This window comes from Mchenga conophoros, linkage group LG15 (genome assembly GCF_057382185.1).
Source record: "Mchenga conophoros isolate Kocher_MC1m ecotype Shallow Benthic linkage group LG15, M_conophoros_male_GT1.1, whole genome shotgun sequence".
Lineage (NCBI taxonomy): Eukaryota > Metazoa > Chordata > Actinopteri > Cichliformes > Cichlidae > Mchenga > Mchenga conophoros.
The window spans coordinates 41,725,126-41,742,407 of record NC_140540.1 but is presented as its reverse complement, the minus strand read 5'-3'; the positions used below and the strand labels follow the sequence as shown (position 1 = coordinate 41,742,407).

The 17,282-nt window shown below is 42.9% G+C and overlaps 1 protein-coding gene across 8 annotated transcripts; it reads right to left on the bottom strand.

The window, feature by feature from the left end:
- Positions 1–1,728: 1,728 nt before the first annotated feature.
- LOC146558967 (transcription initiation factor TFIID subunit 4-like) lies at positions 1,729–16,628 on the bottom strand. Of its 8 annotated transcripts, none has more exons than XM_085247660.1 (16): positions 16,607–16,628; positions 15,127–15,576; positions 14,819–14,940; positions 14,621–14,725; positions 14,072–14,194; positions 13,551–13,673; positions 13,246–13,335; positions 12,847–12,996; positions 6,149–6,272; positions 5,759–5,843; positions 5,254–5,414; positions 5,024–5,154; positions 4,613–4,738; positions 4,400–4,456; positions 2,999–3,106; positions 1,729–2,120 (listed from the first exon to the last, which is right to left on the bottom strand). In XM_085247660.1, the coding sequence occupies exons 2-16, from the start codon at positions 15,545–15,547 to the stop codon at positions 1,995–1,997; spliced, it is 2,052 nt and encodes a 683-aa protein (XP_085103786.1). In that variant the 5' UTR covers positions 15,548–15,576; positions 16,607–16,628; the 3' UTR covers positions 1,729–1,994. The 8 variants fall into 8 exon arrangements, 7 of the variants coding, with proteins under 7 accessions (XP_085103786.1, XP_085103784.1, XP_085103783.1 ...); XM_085247658.1 differs by lacking the exon at positions 16,607–16,628 and adding an exon at positions 16,274–16,593; XM_085247657.1 differs by lacking the exon at positions 16,607–16,628 and adding an exon at positions 16,299–16,593.
- Positions 16,629–17,282: the final 654 nt, after the last annotated feature.

Sequence of the window (17,282 nt, the reverse complement as noted above, 5' to 3'; positions counted from 1 at the left end):
CATCTGCTCTTATATAACTATCATTAGCTTACAGCTTTAAGCTTTTAAGGTGCTAACTAAAAATAAAGACAAGATGATAGTTTATTGAATTTTAATGAAATTTGCAGATTGTTTCGGTGAAGATTAATAAACTCCTTGCTATCTAAAATATAACAGGACACCGGAGTAAATTCTCCAGCATCTCACACTTCTGATGATCAGCTGTCTGCTTGACGTTTATTCAGCTGTGTAAAAACTATAACTTTAATCTCAGCCAAACCGATTTACTCAGGAACAAATAAAATACTAAAAAAAGCCAAACAATAACATTTTAAGTTATCTAAGTGACTCATATATATTTAACCTGAGTAGCGAAAGACGGCGGTGGGTTTGAAAACGATTTGCGGGGAGTCCGGTGTTCTCACGGCGCTAGTGAGCCTAGCCCCCGGCTCGCTAACGAGCTAGTGGGTAACAGACGTCTCCGAAAACGTCGGAGCGCTTTTGAAAATATGCGGTGTCCTGATAAACTGAGCAGATATTTGAGGTTTACACAGCTACATTCTCGCCTGAAAATATGTGAAACGTTTATTTTGTGACCCAGAAAGAATAATAAGAGTAACATTAAAACTAACTAGCTGCCGCCATTGTTGGAAACTGCGCTGGGCCGCGCTATGAATTCTGGGACACAGCTTCTGCTTCTTCTTCTTCTTCTTCTTCTTCGGGGTTTAACGGTAGCTGACATCCTTGTACATGCAATGCTGCCATCTTCTGTTTCAGTCCGTTATTACACTCTTAAATCCTGCTATTATTCCTGCGTCTTTTGTGATCTTACAAAGCTTCAAACGACGCGTCGACTATTAAATCAGTCGTCGACGATTTTGATAGTCGACGTAATCGTGACTAGTCGACTAATCGTGGCAGCCCTATTTCTGAGTCTAATGGAGATTCTGTTTGACAAAAACTTAAAGTTGTATTCAGTGACTGAGCATACAAAGTCATTAGGAGCCAATCGCAGGAAAGCTCAGATTTTTGGCATCTGACTTAATTTTCTGAAGTTTTGTAAGACTAGAAATGTCAGGTTTGTGGGCGCTTCCAGCGGGCTGGTGCTTCTTCATGCTACCTGAAAACATCTTGCTAAGGTTATTTAAGATTGCTCCCTGGCTGTTGGTGTGGATGCAAGCGACAGGCCAGAACTGCACCGCATCACTGAGTTCAGCTACGCTTAATTACAGCAATGAGCTATCCGACTGACAGCATCGTGCCAACAGCCCATATTACAAATCAAGTCTTTAAGTAATTGTAGCACTGACCAGCTACACTTACCCTCACATCAAGCAGTCACACAGCTGATCACCTACTCAACTCAGGGTTTCCCAGTTTAGCCAGGTTCATGGACAGGTATCCTGGCAGTAGATCGTATATTTTACAAACTATGAGAAAAATCATGTCATGGTCTCACAACTTGCAGCGAAGAAGAGAAAAAAGTAAGAAGTGAAGAATGTCCTTAATTTCTTTCCTTAATAAGTGCAAGTGAATATTTAGTTGGGCTGCTTCAAGCTACTGACTCCGGGGTCCAGAGTCAGCCTGAGACTCCGATTTATTATTTTTTTGAACCTTCATGACCCTAAAAACTCAGAGGTAAAACTACAGTTTCCTGGTTAAGCAACAAAACTTCCTTTGCACTACAGTCTTCTGTCGCAGAGGAAAGAATCTGCAACTGTAGGTAAGAAACAAAGACACAGTGAGATGTGCAATTTCAACATGTTTTTAATCGTGGAAAAAACCCAACAATCCAGCAGGAAACCACAGTCACTTTACTTTTTCCACACAGCTCACGGACACACAGCTGTGCTCACTTTCACATTTAGTTTTTCCAACAGAACAACAGCAAAACCAAAACTGACTGCGATTCAAATGCAGCTGAACCCGACCGTGACAAAAAGCAAAACAGAATATCACAAAACGAGGACTCCAACAAATTATTTTAGATCAACTGCAGGAAGACAATCAGCTGATCAAAGCATGGCTTTGTAGAGGGTGAGAGAGTGACGCAGAAAGGGTTCCTCCTCCATACACACCAGCAGATCCTTCAGGATCAGCCGGGTCACTCTGTGAACACCTGGTCTGGGCAGCACACACACCTGACACACAGACACAGTTTCTGTGTTACCCTCCCTGCATGAACCTGCTGGCATAAACACATGCTCCTGCTCTTCAGCTCGCTTGGCTGCTACAGATTTAATTTAATCTGATCTCTTAAAACAAAGCAGCCCAGAGGTGATGATCCATCCACCAGCAAGAGTACGGAGAGGACGTCTCCCTCGTTCAGTTTTATGCTCGTAATTATCCTGACATAATAAAAATAATCTCATTGGCAGGTTTTAAAACAGCATCTTTCCTGTTAGGTAGCTAATATGTTGCTTTAGGTTTCAAATATTCTCCGCGATCACACTTAAATCAGTCTCATTTCAAACCATGTCTAAAACATTTTAAAATGAAGGGGAAAGGCTTCTTCTGGTTACTGATAACATAACTGATGTGTGATCTAACTCGATATTGAAAAAGAACATCTGTGCAAAGATGGCGCTCTCTCCATCACTACTCCATGCTTCCTGTCAATGTTTGCTGAACTAGCTGAGGTAAAGTCTGTACAGACGTGGAGGAAGGCCTGCAGCAGCGAGAGGAAACAGAGGCGGCACGCAGTCTTTTCCTCTGGGTAATGGAGTTCAAAGGCAGCGGGTAGAGTGTGCAGCTAACAGAGCGTCCCCATCTATAAACCTACAGCCTGAAGCGCTGCGACTTAAACACACAAAGAATTAAAGACTCAATGAGCTAAACTAACAGTCTTATACAGGCTAACTGCAGCAGGTTCTAGATTTGCTGTGTCTTCATCAGCTGAGGAGGGCAGCAGTTTTACAGCAGCAGGTTAAACATTCACAGATATCAAATTAGAAAAGATGTTTCTGAAATGATCCATTCAGACCACAAAAGAATAGAAAACAAAACTTTGTGCACCCACCTGGCTGTCGGCCTGATCCAGGGGTCTCTTCCTGCGAGGGCCAATGGCAGCCAGAGCAGCGAGGTTGGCCTCCCTCTGCTGCAGCTGAGCTTCCTCTATTTGTTGCAACTGAAAAGAGAAGACAACGAATTCGTAAACATTTATGTTTTCACACATATTTTCTGTATGCATACGTGGACACACTGTCATTGTTTTATACATGCAATATATAAGCCAGGGTTTAGAGGCAAATGCACTTTGCTTGATGAGGCAGCTGTAGCTAAATATATATGACAAATTATGGCAAAGATTTGTTAATCAAATCCACACCAACTTTGTTAAGTGCGTGTCACTAAAGGCACGATATTCACCAGTGGGAATCCTTTCAGTTTGTACCTACTCATACTCTCAGTACTTGTGTAGGTACAGACTTGGCAAAGTGCTAGCTTGTGTGCAGTGCAGAGGTTGAGTGTGTGTGTGGGGGTGGGAGGGCATGTAAATGAACAGATTGTGTTGCTGTGGAGAAGCCTCTGGGGGCGTGATGGCTGCGAGCTACACAGCTACAGCTAAACACGCCATGTGTGGCGTTTCCGCCTCCTTAAATAGCCGCAGTGCTACCGCTGCCTTTCATCTTCCTCACACTACTCCGTCTCCTGCCAGCCAAAAACATCACACACACCATCGTATTATTAAACGAACAATTAGCATGAAAAGTAGCAGGGACTTACAGAGTTTGACTTCCTGATGCTGAAATGAAGCCAGCGATAAAATACGAACTGCCGTTCCCACAATGACCCAGATTTCCAGCAGAATAGAGAAGCTTATGGCCTGGAACATGAATGACTGTGGGCTGCATCTCTCCTTCACTACAACTGACAGACTAAATCTTATCAAGGCTTCAGAATTAACAGAGGTGTGGCTACTTCGACTGACACAGGCCTGCTCGAGTCTTCTAGACTTCATCTCCGTGATGATGCACTGCTAGTCTGTGGGACGGGAACAGCAGGTCACCTCGGCCACTCTTACTGCTGTTACTTCGCCTGTCCTTCCCTTTCAGCTGATCTGTATTCAGCCCACATGTAGCATTGTTCAGTTAAGGTTTACAATCCCTCCCTCTGTGAAGTCAAACAGTCTATGGATGATGCGTACTAACCAGTAGTGTTACCTGACACCCTCCTGATAATTTTAAGTTGACTTTTATCTGAAAAGTGGTCACATGTGGCTCAAAAAACAATCAAGCCTTTAAATTTGGACTTATAGTGGCAATGTTCATGTTATATACATGTTCTTTCTTCACAATTCCAACCTGCAGTCAGAACAACAGTTTCTGCCTCCCAGAGTAAACAGAGCTCACAAACGCCAACATAAACGGGGGCAGGTGGAAGAATGACTCCTGTGGAGGTTTTAGAGAAGGAAACGCACCTCTTTGGCTTTTTGCTTGAGCTGCTGATACTCTGGATCTTCAGTGTGAGAGCGACTCTGTGATCACAACCAGACATGTAATCCAGGATTTAATGCACAAACTCTTCTCAGTAGTTGTTTTCAAAGACACATTGAATCTAAAAACACTAATCGTGTTAGAGTTGTAAAATTCTCGGTTTGATAAGAGTGCAGCCTTATTCTGGCTTCACCTACTCTGGCAAAACGCAGCAATCTCTCCCTCTCCTCCTCATCTCTCTTCTTCTTCTGCAAGGTCTCAATTTCCTCCAGGAAGCGAAGCTGAGAACGAACGTCACTGACTTGCGTGTGCCACGAGTTCTGCTGTTGAAAGACAAATTTAACACACATGTTGCATTAGTTTGCCACAGGTTCACGGTCCTTTGCAGGCCATGTCTCCATATAAAGTATATGATAGTGCTTCAAAATAACATCTTGTTAACAACATCTTAACAAGTGCCAAGCACCAGGAATGCCACAGTAAACTAGATGGACATTACCTCAGCTGGGTTTTTCAGATGAGCGGCTGATGCATGTATTAACACCTCGTGGCGTTAGTAGATGCATCCCTGCTCGGGTCTTATTCATGCCTGTGTTTTACATCTTTACCTTCAGGGCTGTCTTGCGGTGTTCTGCCATTACAGTGAGTTTCTCCAGCAGCCCACGAAGAAACTCCTGAGTAGCATGAGAAACCAAAGCAACCACATCTGGACCAACATCGGTTACTCCCAGAGCCTGTCCTAACAGAGGGTGCATGACAATATCACATCCTGGGAGTCTCAGAGACTAGTCTGAGACAGTGTCTGTAATAAACATGTGTCTCAGTGTGGATCTTGTACCTGTGTGAAGGATTCTGCTGAGCACCGGGTGAGTGGACAGGAACAGCTGATCCTGACACGACTGCACCACAGCACCAACCGTGCTGGTCAAGATCTGTGCGTTCTCCTCTCTCAGGTTGACTCCAGCCATGGAGGTGACGTCATTAATATCATCATCTTCTCTGGGACACAACACACATTTGTGCTGAGGACGTTTGTGATTAAATGTTGCTGCTGCAGTTAGACTGCTGCTTAATATTCTCTCATCATGCAACATTAGGTGACTGTTGGATCTCAGATGTCACACAACCACCTGCCACAGATGAAGACACCCGCTCTCTGTGACGGCGGATTGTGCATATGAAGGGTGCGAGCTGTGTGAACCAGCACAGCTCCACTTTGAAGGACAAACAGCTGGATGTAGGGCTGCTTTTACACACTTCCTTTCATCCACCCCATAGTGCACCGATTCCAACCACCACAAAATTCCTATTAAAGTCTCAAATGTGTGAACTTTATATCTTACTTGTAAGATCCTGAACTGTCTCTGAATGCAAATTTGGTAGAATTAGGTGGCTCACGAGGGAAGGGCTGCTTTACCGAAAAACCTCCTATAAAACAGCAAAATGCATAAAGAGTGAGAGCACGCCAGGGTCATGCAAGCGTCTCTTGGTGTCATACGGTCTGTACATGTAATTCCACTACACTTTTGAATTTCTAAAGCCTAAAAAACACATTTAGGTCTCCTGAAACATTGTGAGGACACACTGAAGCACCCTGACTGTGTACAATTATTAAAAAAACAAAACAACACCCTCACAATGAAATAAACAACTAGAGGAACAAAAATGAGCTGATTGATCAGTTCTGTGTTCACCTCGACGTGGCTCCAAATCTAAATTTTAACAAAGTTTACCTGAGAAGTTTTTTCCCGAGTATCCCACTATGGGCCGAGTGGTGGGTTTCTTAGATATGCAATTTCTGGACTGGACTAATGTCGTCAGGCCAGGTCTCAGAGCCACTCCTCGAGGCTGGAAAACCTGCATTTTAAAAAAAGGTCATCATCATAAATCCAACACTATGATCATAAAAATGACTCCAGCTGTAAGTTTCTATGCCATCTAAATATCTCATACACATTTGTATAAATATAATAAAAAAGGCTCTTAATATCTTAACTATAATTTCAAATGTTGGACAACAACACCTCTGATTTTTTGTGTGTTTTTCTTTTGTGTGTTTTTGTATAGTAAGATACAACCTGGTTCTCAATTTTTCTAGTAGAACAAGGACAAGGTGTATTTTCATAGTGAGACCTTAGCCGCCACAGGGAAGATAGAGTGGTGATGCCGAAGTCTTTGCAGGGGAACGTTTACACCCTGCTGTGCAGTGGACACTTGCAAGTTTTGTTTTCAGGGGTTTCCAGGTCCAGTTTATGTCGTTCCATGTGTATTTGTATTGTCCGGTGTAGGGATGGGTACCGGTATCTGGTGCCATGATGGCACCGGTTCTGACATAAACAGTAGTAACCAGACCGAAAAGCAGCGCACATTTCGGTGCTTTTTTTTCCTGAGCTGTGATACACTTTAGATTCTAGCCAATCATTTTACGTTTCCGAGGACAGTAGGCGGGTCCAGGTACGTCCGTTCTTTTAGAGCTACAGATTAAAAATGCCCAAGGCGAAGCGGTCAAAGTCTGGCTGTACTTCACAGCAAAAGATGCAAACTCAGCAGCAACAAGTGCTTTAAGCTGATACTGTGATACTGTCAAAGGAGGTAACACCTCGAATCTGATGAAACACCTGGCGACGCATAGCGTTTTTTTTTTAAAAGCCCAGAAATGCGCCGTATTTGATAGCTTGCTGCGAGACCTCACACCGAGCACATCTACTGCGGGTGTGGTGCCTGTTATCGGAGTTAGCAACATCCCCCAAAAACCCGAAGAGGAGAGTCCTGGCCCCTAGCCCTGCCAGTGTAGCAGAAATGATGAGGATGATGATGCAGCAGCAGCCGTTCTTCTCTGCGTGAGTAGCTTAATGTTGTTCGTGTGTAATTTACGTTGAGTAGGCTAACCACGTTATTACATTAATGCATGTAAGGTGAACTAGCAAACACCATCATAGCTACATGCGGCTGTCTTCTTGTTTGATGGCAGATACTCCCTTCACCCTGGCCAAAAAGGCTAAAATGACCAAAGAAAAAGTGGGAAACAGTTAAACATGAGAGGTTTTTGGACAAAGTTTGTGTTTTCCATTGTTTAAGCACTGCTTCCAGCCAAGAGTGATACCATATATGCCCCATAGTTGCAGAAAAGGCTAACATTGTTATCTTTTTACAAAAAAACAGCTGAACATGAGAGGTTTTTGAACCAATTTTGTGTTCTCCATTTTTTAGGCACCGGTTCAAGCACCCTTTCAAAAATACCGGTTTGGCACCGGTATCGGATACAACCTAAACGATACCCATCCCTAGTCCGGTGTTTTGTTCTTTTTCCTTCCTGTTCACAGTCTATTACCTCAAGTACAGACAGCAGTCTTCCCTCGGCCACTTTCAACTTAGCCAAGTCAACAAATCATAGACCCGTCTGACTACAGTAAGGTATGTTGAACACAATCAGTGGTCTTAGAATCGTCTCCTGGGATGTGAGGGGTGCAGGAAATGCAACCAAAACTAACAAAGTCATGGCGCATTTACAGCAGTTGAAAGGAGATGTGGTTTTTCTTCAAGAGGCGCGTCTCTGCAACAAAGAAGTGAGGCGACTCAAGAGAAACTGGATCGGGACTTATATATCACTCCAAATTTAACGGCAAGGATAGAGGGACAGCCATACTTATTCGTAATAATATTCTGTTTGAGCAACATAAAGTTATTGCGGACCCAGATTTGTGTCAGGAAACTCGCAGGGCTCACTTGTGTTACTGGCAGCGTGTACGGGCCGACTGGGACGATGAATCTTTTATAGCTAAACTTTTCTCTTCACTCCCAAACTTGGAAAACTATCATCTCATTACTGGAGGTGAGTTTAACTTGGTTCAGGACGCTCTGCTGGATAGATCGTCAACTAAGGTCTGTTCCCTGAGTAAATCTGCTGAAACCCCAGAATCTGTCAAAACTCAGCTGTGGATCCATGGCGACATGCGAATCCTAAGACAAAGGCATTTTCCCGTTTCTCTCATCCCCACCACACATATACACGCATAGACTTTTCCTTATCAATATTAGGTTTCTCTGTGAAATTAGCCACTGGGAGTATCGTGCTATCCCCATTTCAGATCACTCACCAGTTTCTTTTGATGCGTTATTAGCGACCCCGTCTCGACCCATTAAACACTGGAGATTCAACTCTAGCCTGTTGATAAGGGATGACTACACAAAATGTTTCAGATCACAGCTTTCACGTTTCCTTGAATTGAATGATTCCACTGAAGTGTCGAGAGGTGTACTATGAGAAACGTCGAAAGCCTACATGAGAGGCCAGCTTATAGCTTTGTTTCAGCTTTCTTACACGCCCAGTGTGTTGAATAAGATCAAAGATCTAGATGGCAGATATGCATCGAACCCAGATCCTAACCTCTATACAGAACGTGTGAAACTTCAAGCCAGTCTCAATTTAACCACCACCGCAACAGCTATGGTTCAATTAATTAAGACAAAGCAACGCTTTTTTGAATCCGGTGATAAGGCAGGGAAACGTCTGGCTCCGACATAATATCGGACCCAGAGGGAATTAATTAGAGCTGGGCGATAGAACGATAACGATATGTATCGCGATATAACTTTTACTCGATAGAGAAATTAAGCTATCGCGATAGACCTCGGCTCTTGTCCTCTTAAAAAAATAAAAAATAAAAAAAGGTCAGCCAATCCAAATTAAGTAGCGCAGAGCCGAACCAATCACAGCCGCAGCGTCACGTCGCGTGACTTGTTACGTACAGCACAAGTGCCAAGCCGCACGTGTGTTTGTTTGGGAAGCAGCCAGCGGGTAATGGAGGAAATGAGTGTGCCGACTAGAGAAATCAACCGAGCGTGACCGAAGAGAAAACAGATGATGGTTCCAATGCCGGAGAGATTGTCGAACGGAAGAGCCATAGAAGCTCCGCAGTGTGAAGGTATTTCGGCTATTTCAAGTCTGACAAAAAACAGAGTAGCGTGCACTGTAAATGTGCCGAAATCAAGTCTGGAAATACAGTAAACTGGTGCATGCGTCACACTGTGCGCCACGTTATTGTTTTGGTGAAATGAATTTCTACAATACTGTTAATTCTACTCTCTGCAGTGTTTAAATGCTTACATATACACACAGTTACTGTCCGTCCACACATACGACTCGGTTCTGCTTCTATGCCCCAGCTTTGTTTACTTTTTCCCACCGAGGCTTCTAGACTTCTGATTGGCCAACATTTCTGCACGGTTAGGAATCTAGCGCCACCTGCTGCTTTGGCATGTTCATAGCAGCGTTTTCCTTCATTTCTCCCTTTATGTGTGGACGGGATTATTTTTTAAAACGAAAACGGAAAATCTCCGTTTTCAAAAATACCCGTGTACGTGTGGACGTAGCCTCAGTCTCTGACTGGAAGCGCTAATTCGTCATTCGGCTTTTGTCAGACTAAAGTAACTGTTAAAACTGTTTGAAAAGCTCAGCTATACAACAAGGAGAGATTGAGAATTTCCTTTTAGTTCTCAGTTTATTTGATATTGACAAAAGTTAGTCAGTTTTGTCTGTTCTTCTGTAAAACAAACTAAGATTTATTTGTAGAATTAATATTTTGTTTCTAAGTGGAATTGACAGTTTAGTCTGTTTTGTTTGTTCTATTTTGAAACTTAAACGCTTTAGCGGCTGCCTTTTGTGTAGTTTGCAATATTTGCCTTTATTTATCTGAAAAAGTCTCATGTTCCTTAAGTACATCTACCCTGTTGAACTTATTATGGGAAATAAATATTTAAATAAAAACAAGCTGCTGATTATTTCACATTTTACTTGTGAGCAACAGCACATTTAAATCTTACAAATATAGTTATTTGGCTGATATCGTGATAGATATCGTTATCGCCTGAAATGAAAAAAACATATCGTGATATGAAAAAATCTCATATCGCCCAGCTCTAGAATTAATGAAGTATTTGTTTGTTTCTATTTCGATCTGTACACTTCAAGCTCTCCCCCTCTATCAGAAGAAACTCTCCAAAATATACATTTTCCAAGAATAGATAGAGATCTGACGAAGGGATTAGGGGGACCAATTACTGTAGCAGAGGTGCAAGAAGCCATTAAATCCTTAAACACGGGTAAATTGCCGGGCCCTGACGGCTACTCTGCAGAATACTATGAAGCCAATGCTGATCTTATGGCACCATTGTTGAAAGATATGTATAATGAAGCCTTTTCAAAATGTCAATTACCCAAGACTTTGTCCGAAGCTACTATTTGTTTAATCTTGAGAAAAGACAAGGATCCTCTGTTGTGCAGCAGTTATGGACCAATTCCTCTTTTAAATATTGATTTTAAAATACTTTCTAAATTCTCGCACTTTGGCTACAACGTGTTCTGCCACAAATCATCTCCTTCGATCAGACGGGGTTCGCGGCCGGCAGGCACTCATATCATTATTCAAGACGCCTCTTGAATATTATCCAGACATCGTGCAATTCAATTCCAGAGGTTGTGGTATCTCATGACTCAGAGAAAGCTTTCGACCGCGTCGAGTGGAGCTTCCTCTACGAGGTGATGGATAGCTTTGGCTTGGGGGCTGACTTTATTCTCTGGGTTAAGTTACTGTTACTTATTATCTGCCGTTACTCATCATCATCAATACTCAGCTCACCACTCCCTTTCTCTCCGACCCTTGTTGGGGAGAATCCAATAGCTAAGGAAACGGTAACTATTTGGCGACAGTTCAGAAAATACGTTGGGCTACGTGGGCCGTCTTTGCTAACACCTTTACTAAAGAATTGCAATTTTGCACCTTCAAACACTGATGCGGCCTTTAGCAGTTGGAAAGATAAATGACAGGGCTGTTAAGGACTTGTACAGTCAGGACACCTTTCTATCTTTTGCTGACCTATCGTCTAAATACAACCTGCCTGATTCCAACTTTTTCGTTATCTTCAGGCTAGATTTTGTAAAAAAGCAGTTCCCTCACTTTCTCCAATCGGCCTCCAGAAACAAATCTGGATATGATCCTGCAGACGAACCCTCATCAAAACAGACTGATACCAGCCTTGTATAAAATACTAGATGCTTTGGTCCCCAAACCAATTTCTCCTACTAAGCTGAGATGGGAGGAAGAGCTGCCAGAACAGCAGTGGGATTCTGCTTTGAAACTCATTCACTCATCCTCAATTTGTGCCCGTCATGCTTTGATTCAGTGCAAGGTGGTCTGTAAAGCACATTATACAAACACAAAATTATCTAAGATCTATCCAACCATTACTGATGCCTGTAGCAGATCACCTGCCAACCATGTCCACGTGTTTTGGTCTTGTTCTAAACCGAGTGCATTTTGGAGGACTGTCCCTCCTAACCCACTCTCCGCAATGTTTGGCATCCCCCCCAGTTTACAGTAATCTGGCCCCCTTAAAAAGGCCTTAGCCTTTACCACTTTACTGGCTCGGAGGCTTATTCTGTTGAAGTGGAAGCTTCCCCATCCCCAACTCATGACCATTGGGTGAGGGACGTACTCTTTAACTTAAAGTTAGAAAAACTTAGATTCTCTCTAAAAGGTTCAATTAGGAAATTTAACAAAACCTGGAAATCATTTCTCTTACTGGTGGACACTATTACTTTACTTCCTGAGACTGAAGTGAACTGAGCGAGGCGACATTATGAAGTTTCTGGTTTTTTTGGTTATGCTTGTTACTCACTTTCTTTTGTGTGTGTGGGTGTGTGACTGGGTGATGTGGCTTGAGATATTTTTATGTGTGGAGACTGGATCTCTGCCGTGTCTTGTTTAGTGTGGACCTGGAAGAGGAAGAATCCAGGATTGGGGGGTGTTGGAGGGTATAATGGACATACATTGTTCTGAAATCAAAATCAACTTTGCTGTTGCTAACTGTGTGTGTCATGGCTGAAATCAATAAAAAAAAGGTGGAATAATTTCAAATGTCTTACTTCAGGTTGCATCATGTTAAGTTCTTCAGTGTAATCAGGTAATTGGAGCGCACACACACACACACACACACACACACACCTCATTAATGTTAATCCACTTTCACAGCAACGTGAAAAGCTGTGGGATGCTTAATGTAACATGAGGATGTTCCTAAGAAGAAATATTTTTACTGTCAGTCCTGCAAATACAAGACGACCAAAGTCAGGTCCACATTTTAATGCATTTAAAACAGCACGATTCCTCCTCAGTATACCATCTCTGATTTCTGTTTTGACTATATATTCTTGTGCCGACTGCACAGCTGGATTTTTCTTTTTGCATTTCAAGTCAGTGAATTTCACTTTTGTTAAACTGTGAACCTCCATGGATGCTGCAAATACAACAGTGCTGCTCAGCAATGCCTTTAATCACGTCAACATCCATGAATAAGATCACAGATCAGACATGGTTTATGTTTGGTACAATTAATGTCAAATTCCCCCCCATAAAATATTGCATCTGGTTACCTGCTGCCTGTTCTGGAGGGTTTTTCCTATCTCAGTGTTGGACTGCTTTATGCTGGAGGACGGTGTTGAGGGAGGGGGTGTGGAAGCTGAAGCTTTCTGGATGAATAACTGGGGGTCTGCAGTAAGGCAACGCACCGCAGGAAGACTTTTCTGGTGGCAATGAGGAAACAGAAATGTCATCAGCTAAATATGTAACAGTCTAGCTATGATCAATGTGATTCACATCCTTTCAGCAAAGTGTAACGCAGTCTACACAAATGCAAAAAGGTTTTTATTTTTAAATCAATCACAGACATCTGGAGATGAGGAAGCAACAGAATCAGAAAGGGTTTTATTGCCAAATGTTGAGCAGGTTTACAACATTAGGAAATTGCTGCTTGCGGCTTTACTTCTCAATACCTTGAGAAAAGGCACCAAGCAGGGTTGTGGAGTCGACTTCAACGTGTCATAGAGCTGCTCCGTAAACGCTTCTGCTTCCAGTTTTCCTTCCTGCAGGTAAAAAAATTCATCAATAAATAAATAAATAAGCTGGTAATTTAATAATGAACTTCATGATAAGAATTAAAAATTACAAACGTGTAGCACAAGAATACAACAACTTATTAACTCTTACCAACAAGCCTCTTTCAGTCTGCCTAGTAACAATACTTTTTGTAAACAAGGTTAAAAACAACAGGAGAAACAAAGTGTCTTCAGAGATGTACCAGCAGACTCCTGACCAGCGCTTGGACATTGTTAGCCACGTTCACAGATCTGGAGTCACTGGAGGCCAGCTTGATCAGCGTTACCAAGAAGTTCTTGCACTTCTTCACACTTTCCAGCGTCTCCTGTTGGTGAAATATTTAGTAATCACATCTCATCTGTTATCTCAGCTGTTATCATCTACTCTAAAAACTCAATTTGTGGCTGCTTTTTGTCGTGTGTTTCGTGAGAGGATATCCCTCATATGGATTCCTGCACTCCTAACTCAAACTCTGTTCTGACTGGCTGTCCCTGACAAAGTTGGTTTAAAGAGGAAGAACTCAGCAGCTACACCAGTATAAGATTACAAAAATTAGTCTGAACTGGAAACTGTGTGAAAAGATTTCCTCTTTGACAGTACAACAAATCCTTGGATTTTATAAACAGTATCAGTAAAAATCTAAATAAAAACTCATTTGATGGCTTCTTGCTGAGCCAGGTCAAGCTGAGTGTGCAGGTGGGAGCTGGGCCTGGTTGCACTCACCTTGCTAAACGTGGGCGCTGATTCCTTTTTAGCGCCTGCTGCCTGAGTGCCAGCATGGCTGCCTCGCTCAGACACCACGTTCACCGTGTGGACAAGAGCTGGTTTGGGGGCAACACCAATGACCTGAACACAAAGTCACCAAAAACTAAAACCAGGAACAGCAAAGAAAAGCCAGCATCACAGCAGCAGGAGCCTCTCTGGTGTTTGTTGCTCATTATTTTTTATGTTTCATTGGAGAGCTCTGCTTTTACTCAACTCGGGATCCTATCAAACTGCAACTTTCCAGCATCATTCTGTTTTCATTAGTGTTACTGATTAAAGATGACGTATTGTTATTAACACAAAGTTCAAGCACCGTCACTAAATGACATTTTTTATACTTCAAATGAAAACAAATGTGTCCATCAGTCGTGTAATTATTGCATCGATTTTTTGGATTTTCTTTCTATACCTAAAAGAACAAACTAACTGTCAGAGGTGCACACAGTCATACACTGCATAACATGCAATCAGTGACTGTGAGCTGCAAACAGACTCCTGTAATTTTACCACAGCAGTCTTCTGGACTGGTGCTGCTTGCTGGAAACTGGAAGTAGGCGTCATCTTGATCACTGTTACATTCTCATTCCTTTTACTTTCAGCTGCTGCACACACCTGAACAGCAGACATGCAGCTGACATCACAGGTGCAATCACACATCTGTCATTATTAAATAACATAGAAAAGCAGCCACGCACATGCACCCACCTGCGGTGCAAGTATCCTGGTGGGTTGACCACTGATAAGTCTTTGTCCCTGCTGAGCCTGAACCAAAGCCTGCTGAGATACTAGCATCAGCTGCCCACTGTCACTGCGGATCAGCATCATACCTGCCATAAATGTGGCCCAAACACTACAATAAACTGATGAATTATCCTTGCAGGTGACACGTCTAACTGAAGTGTTTATTAGCAAATTATAGACAGCACATGTCCAACAAGGTTTTGGAATATAATAAAGGAGGATCTGTAATGGGATTACAGTGTAGACTACAGTCAGCGGGTTGTGCAGCTCACCTGGAGGTATCTGGATATTGGCTGGGAGATGTGGGGAGGTGGCCTGTGGCAGTCGAGGAGTGACTGGCTGTGCAGTTGCTGATCTGGGAACAGTTATCAACACCGTCCTTCCTGTGGTTGTAACCTGTTTCACGGAGGCCACCTGGTTCTGAGGCTGTTTCGTTGTCTGTTGGTTACCTGCACTCACGCCTGCATTTGCAACCACCACAACAGGAGGTGAGGTGCGAGGCCCTGACACTGCACAGGTTGAAGGCTGGCCACTCGGGACGACTTTAGGCGGGGCTGAGACAGAGTCACTCTGTGACATGCTTGCAGCTGTGACAGCGACTTGTATCCTGACTTGAACAGAAGCGTCTCCATCCCCGGGTGCTGCCTGGGGTTCCAGCCTGTTAGCTTCAGTAACCACGTTGTTTGTGGCCATGACTGCAGCTGAACGAAAGAAGGGTTCAGCTGCAAAGCAAAAGCATAGTTAAATACAACAAAGGAGTTTTTCAAACGCGCCGTGGTTTGCTAGACTCAATGTCACCCGCATCGTGCCAAAGTGTGTCTAATATCTCAACCTGTTAGCAAACACCTGTCTCGACATGGAGTAGCTAAAGTTTCATGTATTTGCAAACAAATATGAAACCGGCTCATGTTAACCACAGATCTTACCTGAGACACAACCAACCCCCCCACTCGAAAAACAATTAACACGAAAAGAAGGACACCGGAAGTGCGAAAGTACTCGTTTATTCCAGGTTTTAGGACATTTCTGTGAATTTCTATTTCAGCTGGATCTGACCCATGTATGCTTCGGAAAATTAAGACTCCTTGGGCCTGAATCCAAGATCATTTCGGCCAGTTTTGGTGAAAGATTTCTGAATCCAATCAAGCGAAACTGGGAGCCAACCGGTGAAAATGGCGGCTGTGGCAAAATGTAATGCTAATAATTACAAGACGATTTTATCATTTTCAGCTATAATAAATTCAGGACAGCTACATGTAGAACGGTTTCGTTTTTAAAATGTATGCATGTGTTAAACACCAGGAGCATCCGAGGGTAAACCCCGTTTCCTGCCGGGCTCACATACAGGCTGCGCTAAAAGTTTAAAGCGGGAAAAGGTTTATTTGGTCCGACACGTTTCCCCATCCAAGTCATGCTTACCTAACAGTGAGACACAAAGCGTTACCTGTGTGCTAAATCTCCCACACACCGAGGTTCAGTCACATAAACCAAAGGGTCCAATTCCATTTCTGAGAGCTGCTGTCCTGCAGCTTTTACATGCATCCTTGTTCCGACACAGCTGAACCAAATGAATGGCTTGTTACCAGGCTTCTGCCAAACTCGGTTTCATGCTAAAGAGGTCATCTAACCATTAGATTAACGCTGTGTTGGAGTAAAGATGCATCTAAAAGCTGCAGGACAGCAGCTCTCGAGGACGAGTTGGACACTCGTGACATAAACGTTGGAGGAACGAGGCCTGGCGCACGAGCTCACCTGTGGTAGCTTCGAGAACGGTGTGACGTTCACGGGCTGTCCTATGCTGCATTCAAGGGCTGCAGCTAAGATGACCCAGCCCGAACTTTATTAATAAATCACCGCGAGTTATTTCTTATCGATCTATTCTGAATTTCACTTTAAAGGTAAAATAGATGTACTCTTTGGTTTCTGTTTTATGTAGATTTAGGGCCGTGCAGTATTTAGAGCACTTGCCCTCCTTCTCCATAAAAGAAACAGGTAATTAGGGGTCGATCTTCTAAATTTTATCCCCAAAATATAATTTTAAAGTATTTCATTACTCGAAGCTTTTCAACACAGTCCTCTCTGGTGACATCTGGTGGCCAAAAATATGAAGAGCAGCTTGAATCCACAAAATAAAACCAACTGCTTCATAACGATTGCCCACTCGACAGAGTGGAATTCTGTCTGATATTGGGCCGCCGTTGTGTTGCTTTGAACGTGTATTTTTGGGGGGTTAAAAAATGTGGTTTATTTGTTTAATAAACTCTCCTTGTTTAAACATGCACCGTTGTGTGGTCTTCCTTTGCTTGTGACTTCTTGATGTTGGTAAATAGAATAATTGAAAAATACCACATTACATATAATAAATACATATAATAATGTACAACACATTATGGAGTATGCTTCTGCTCTGAGGTCCTGCCTCCATGCA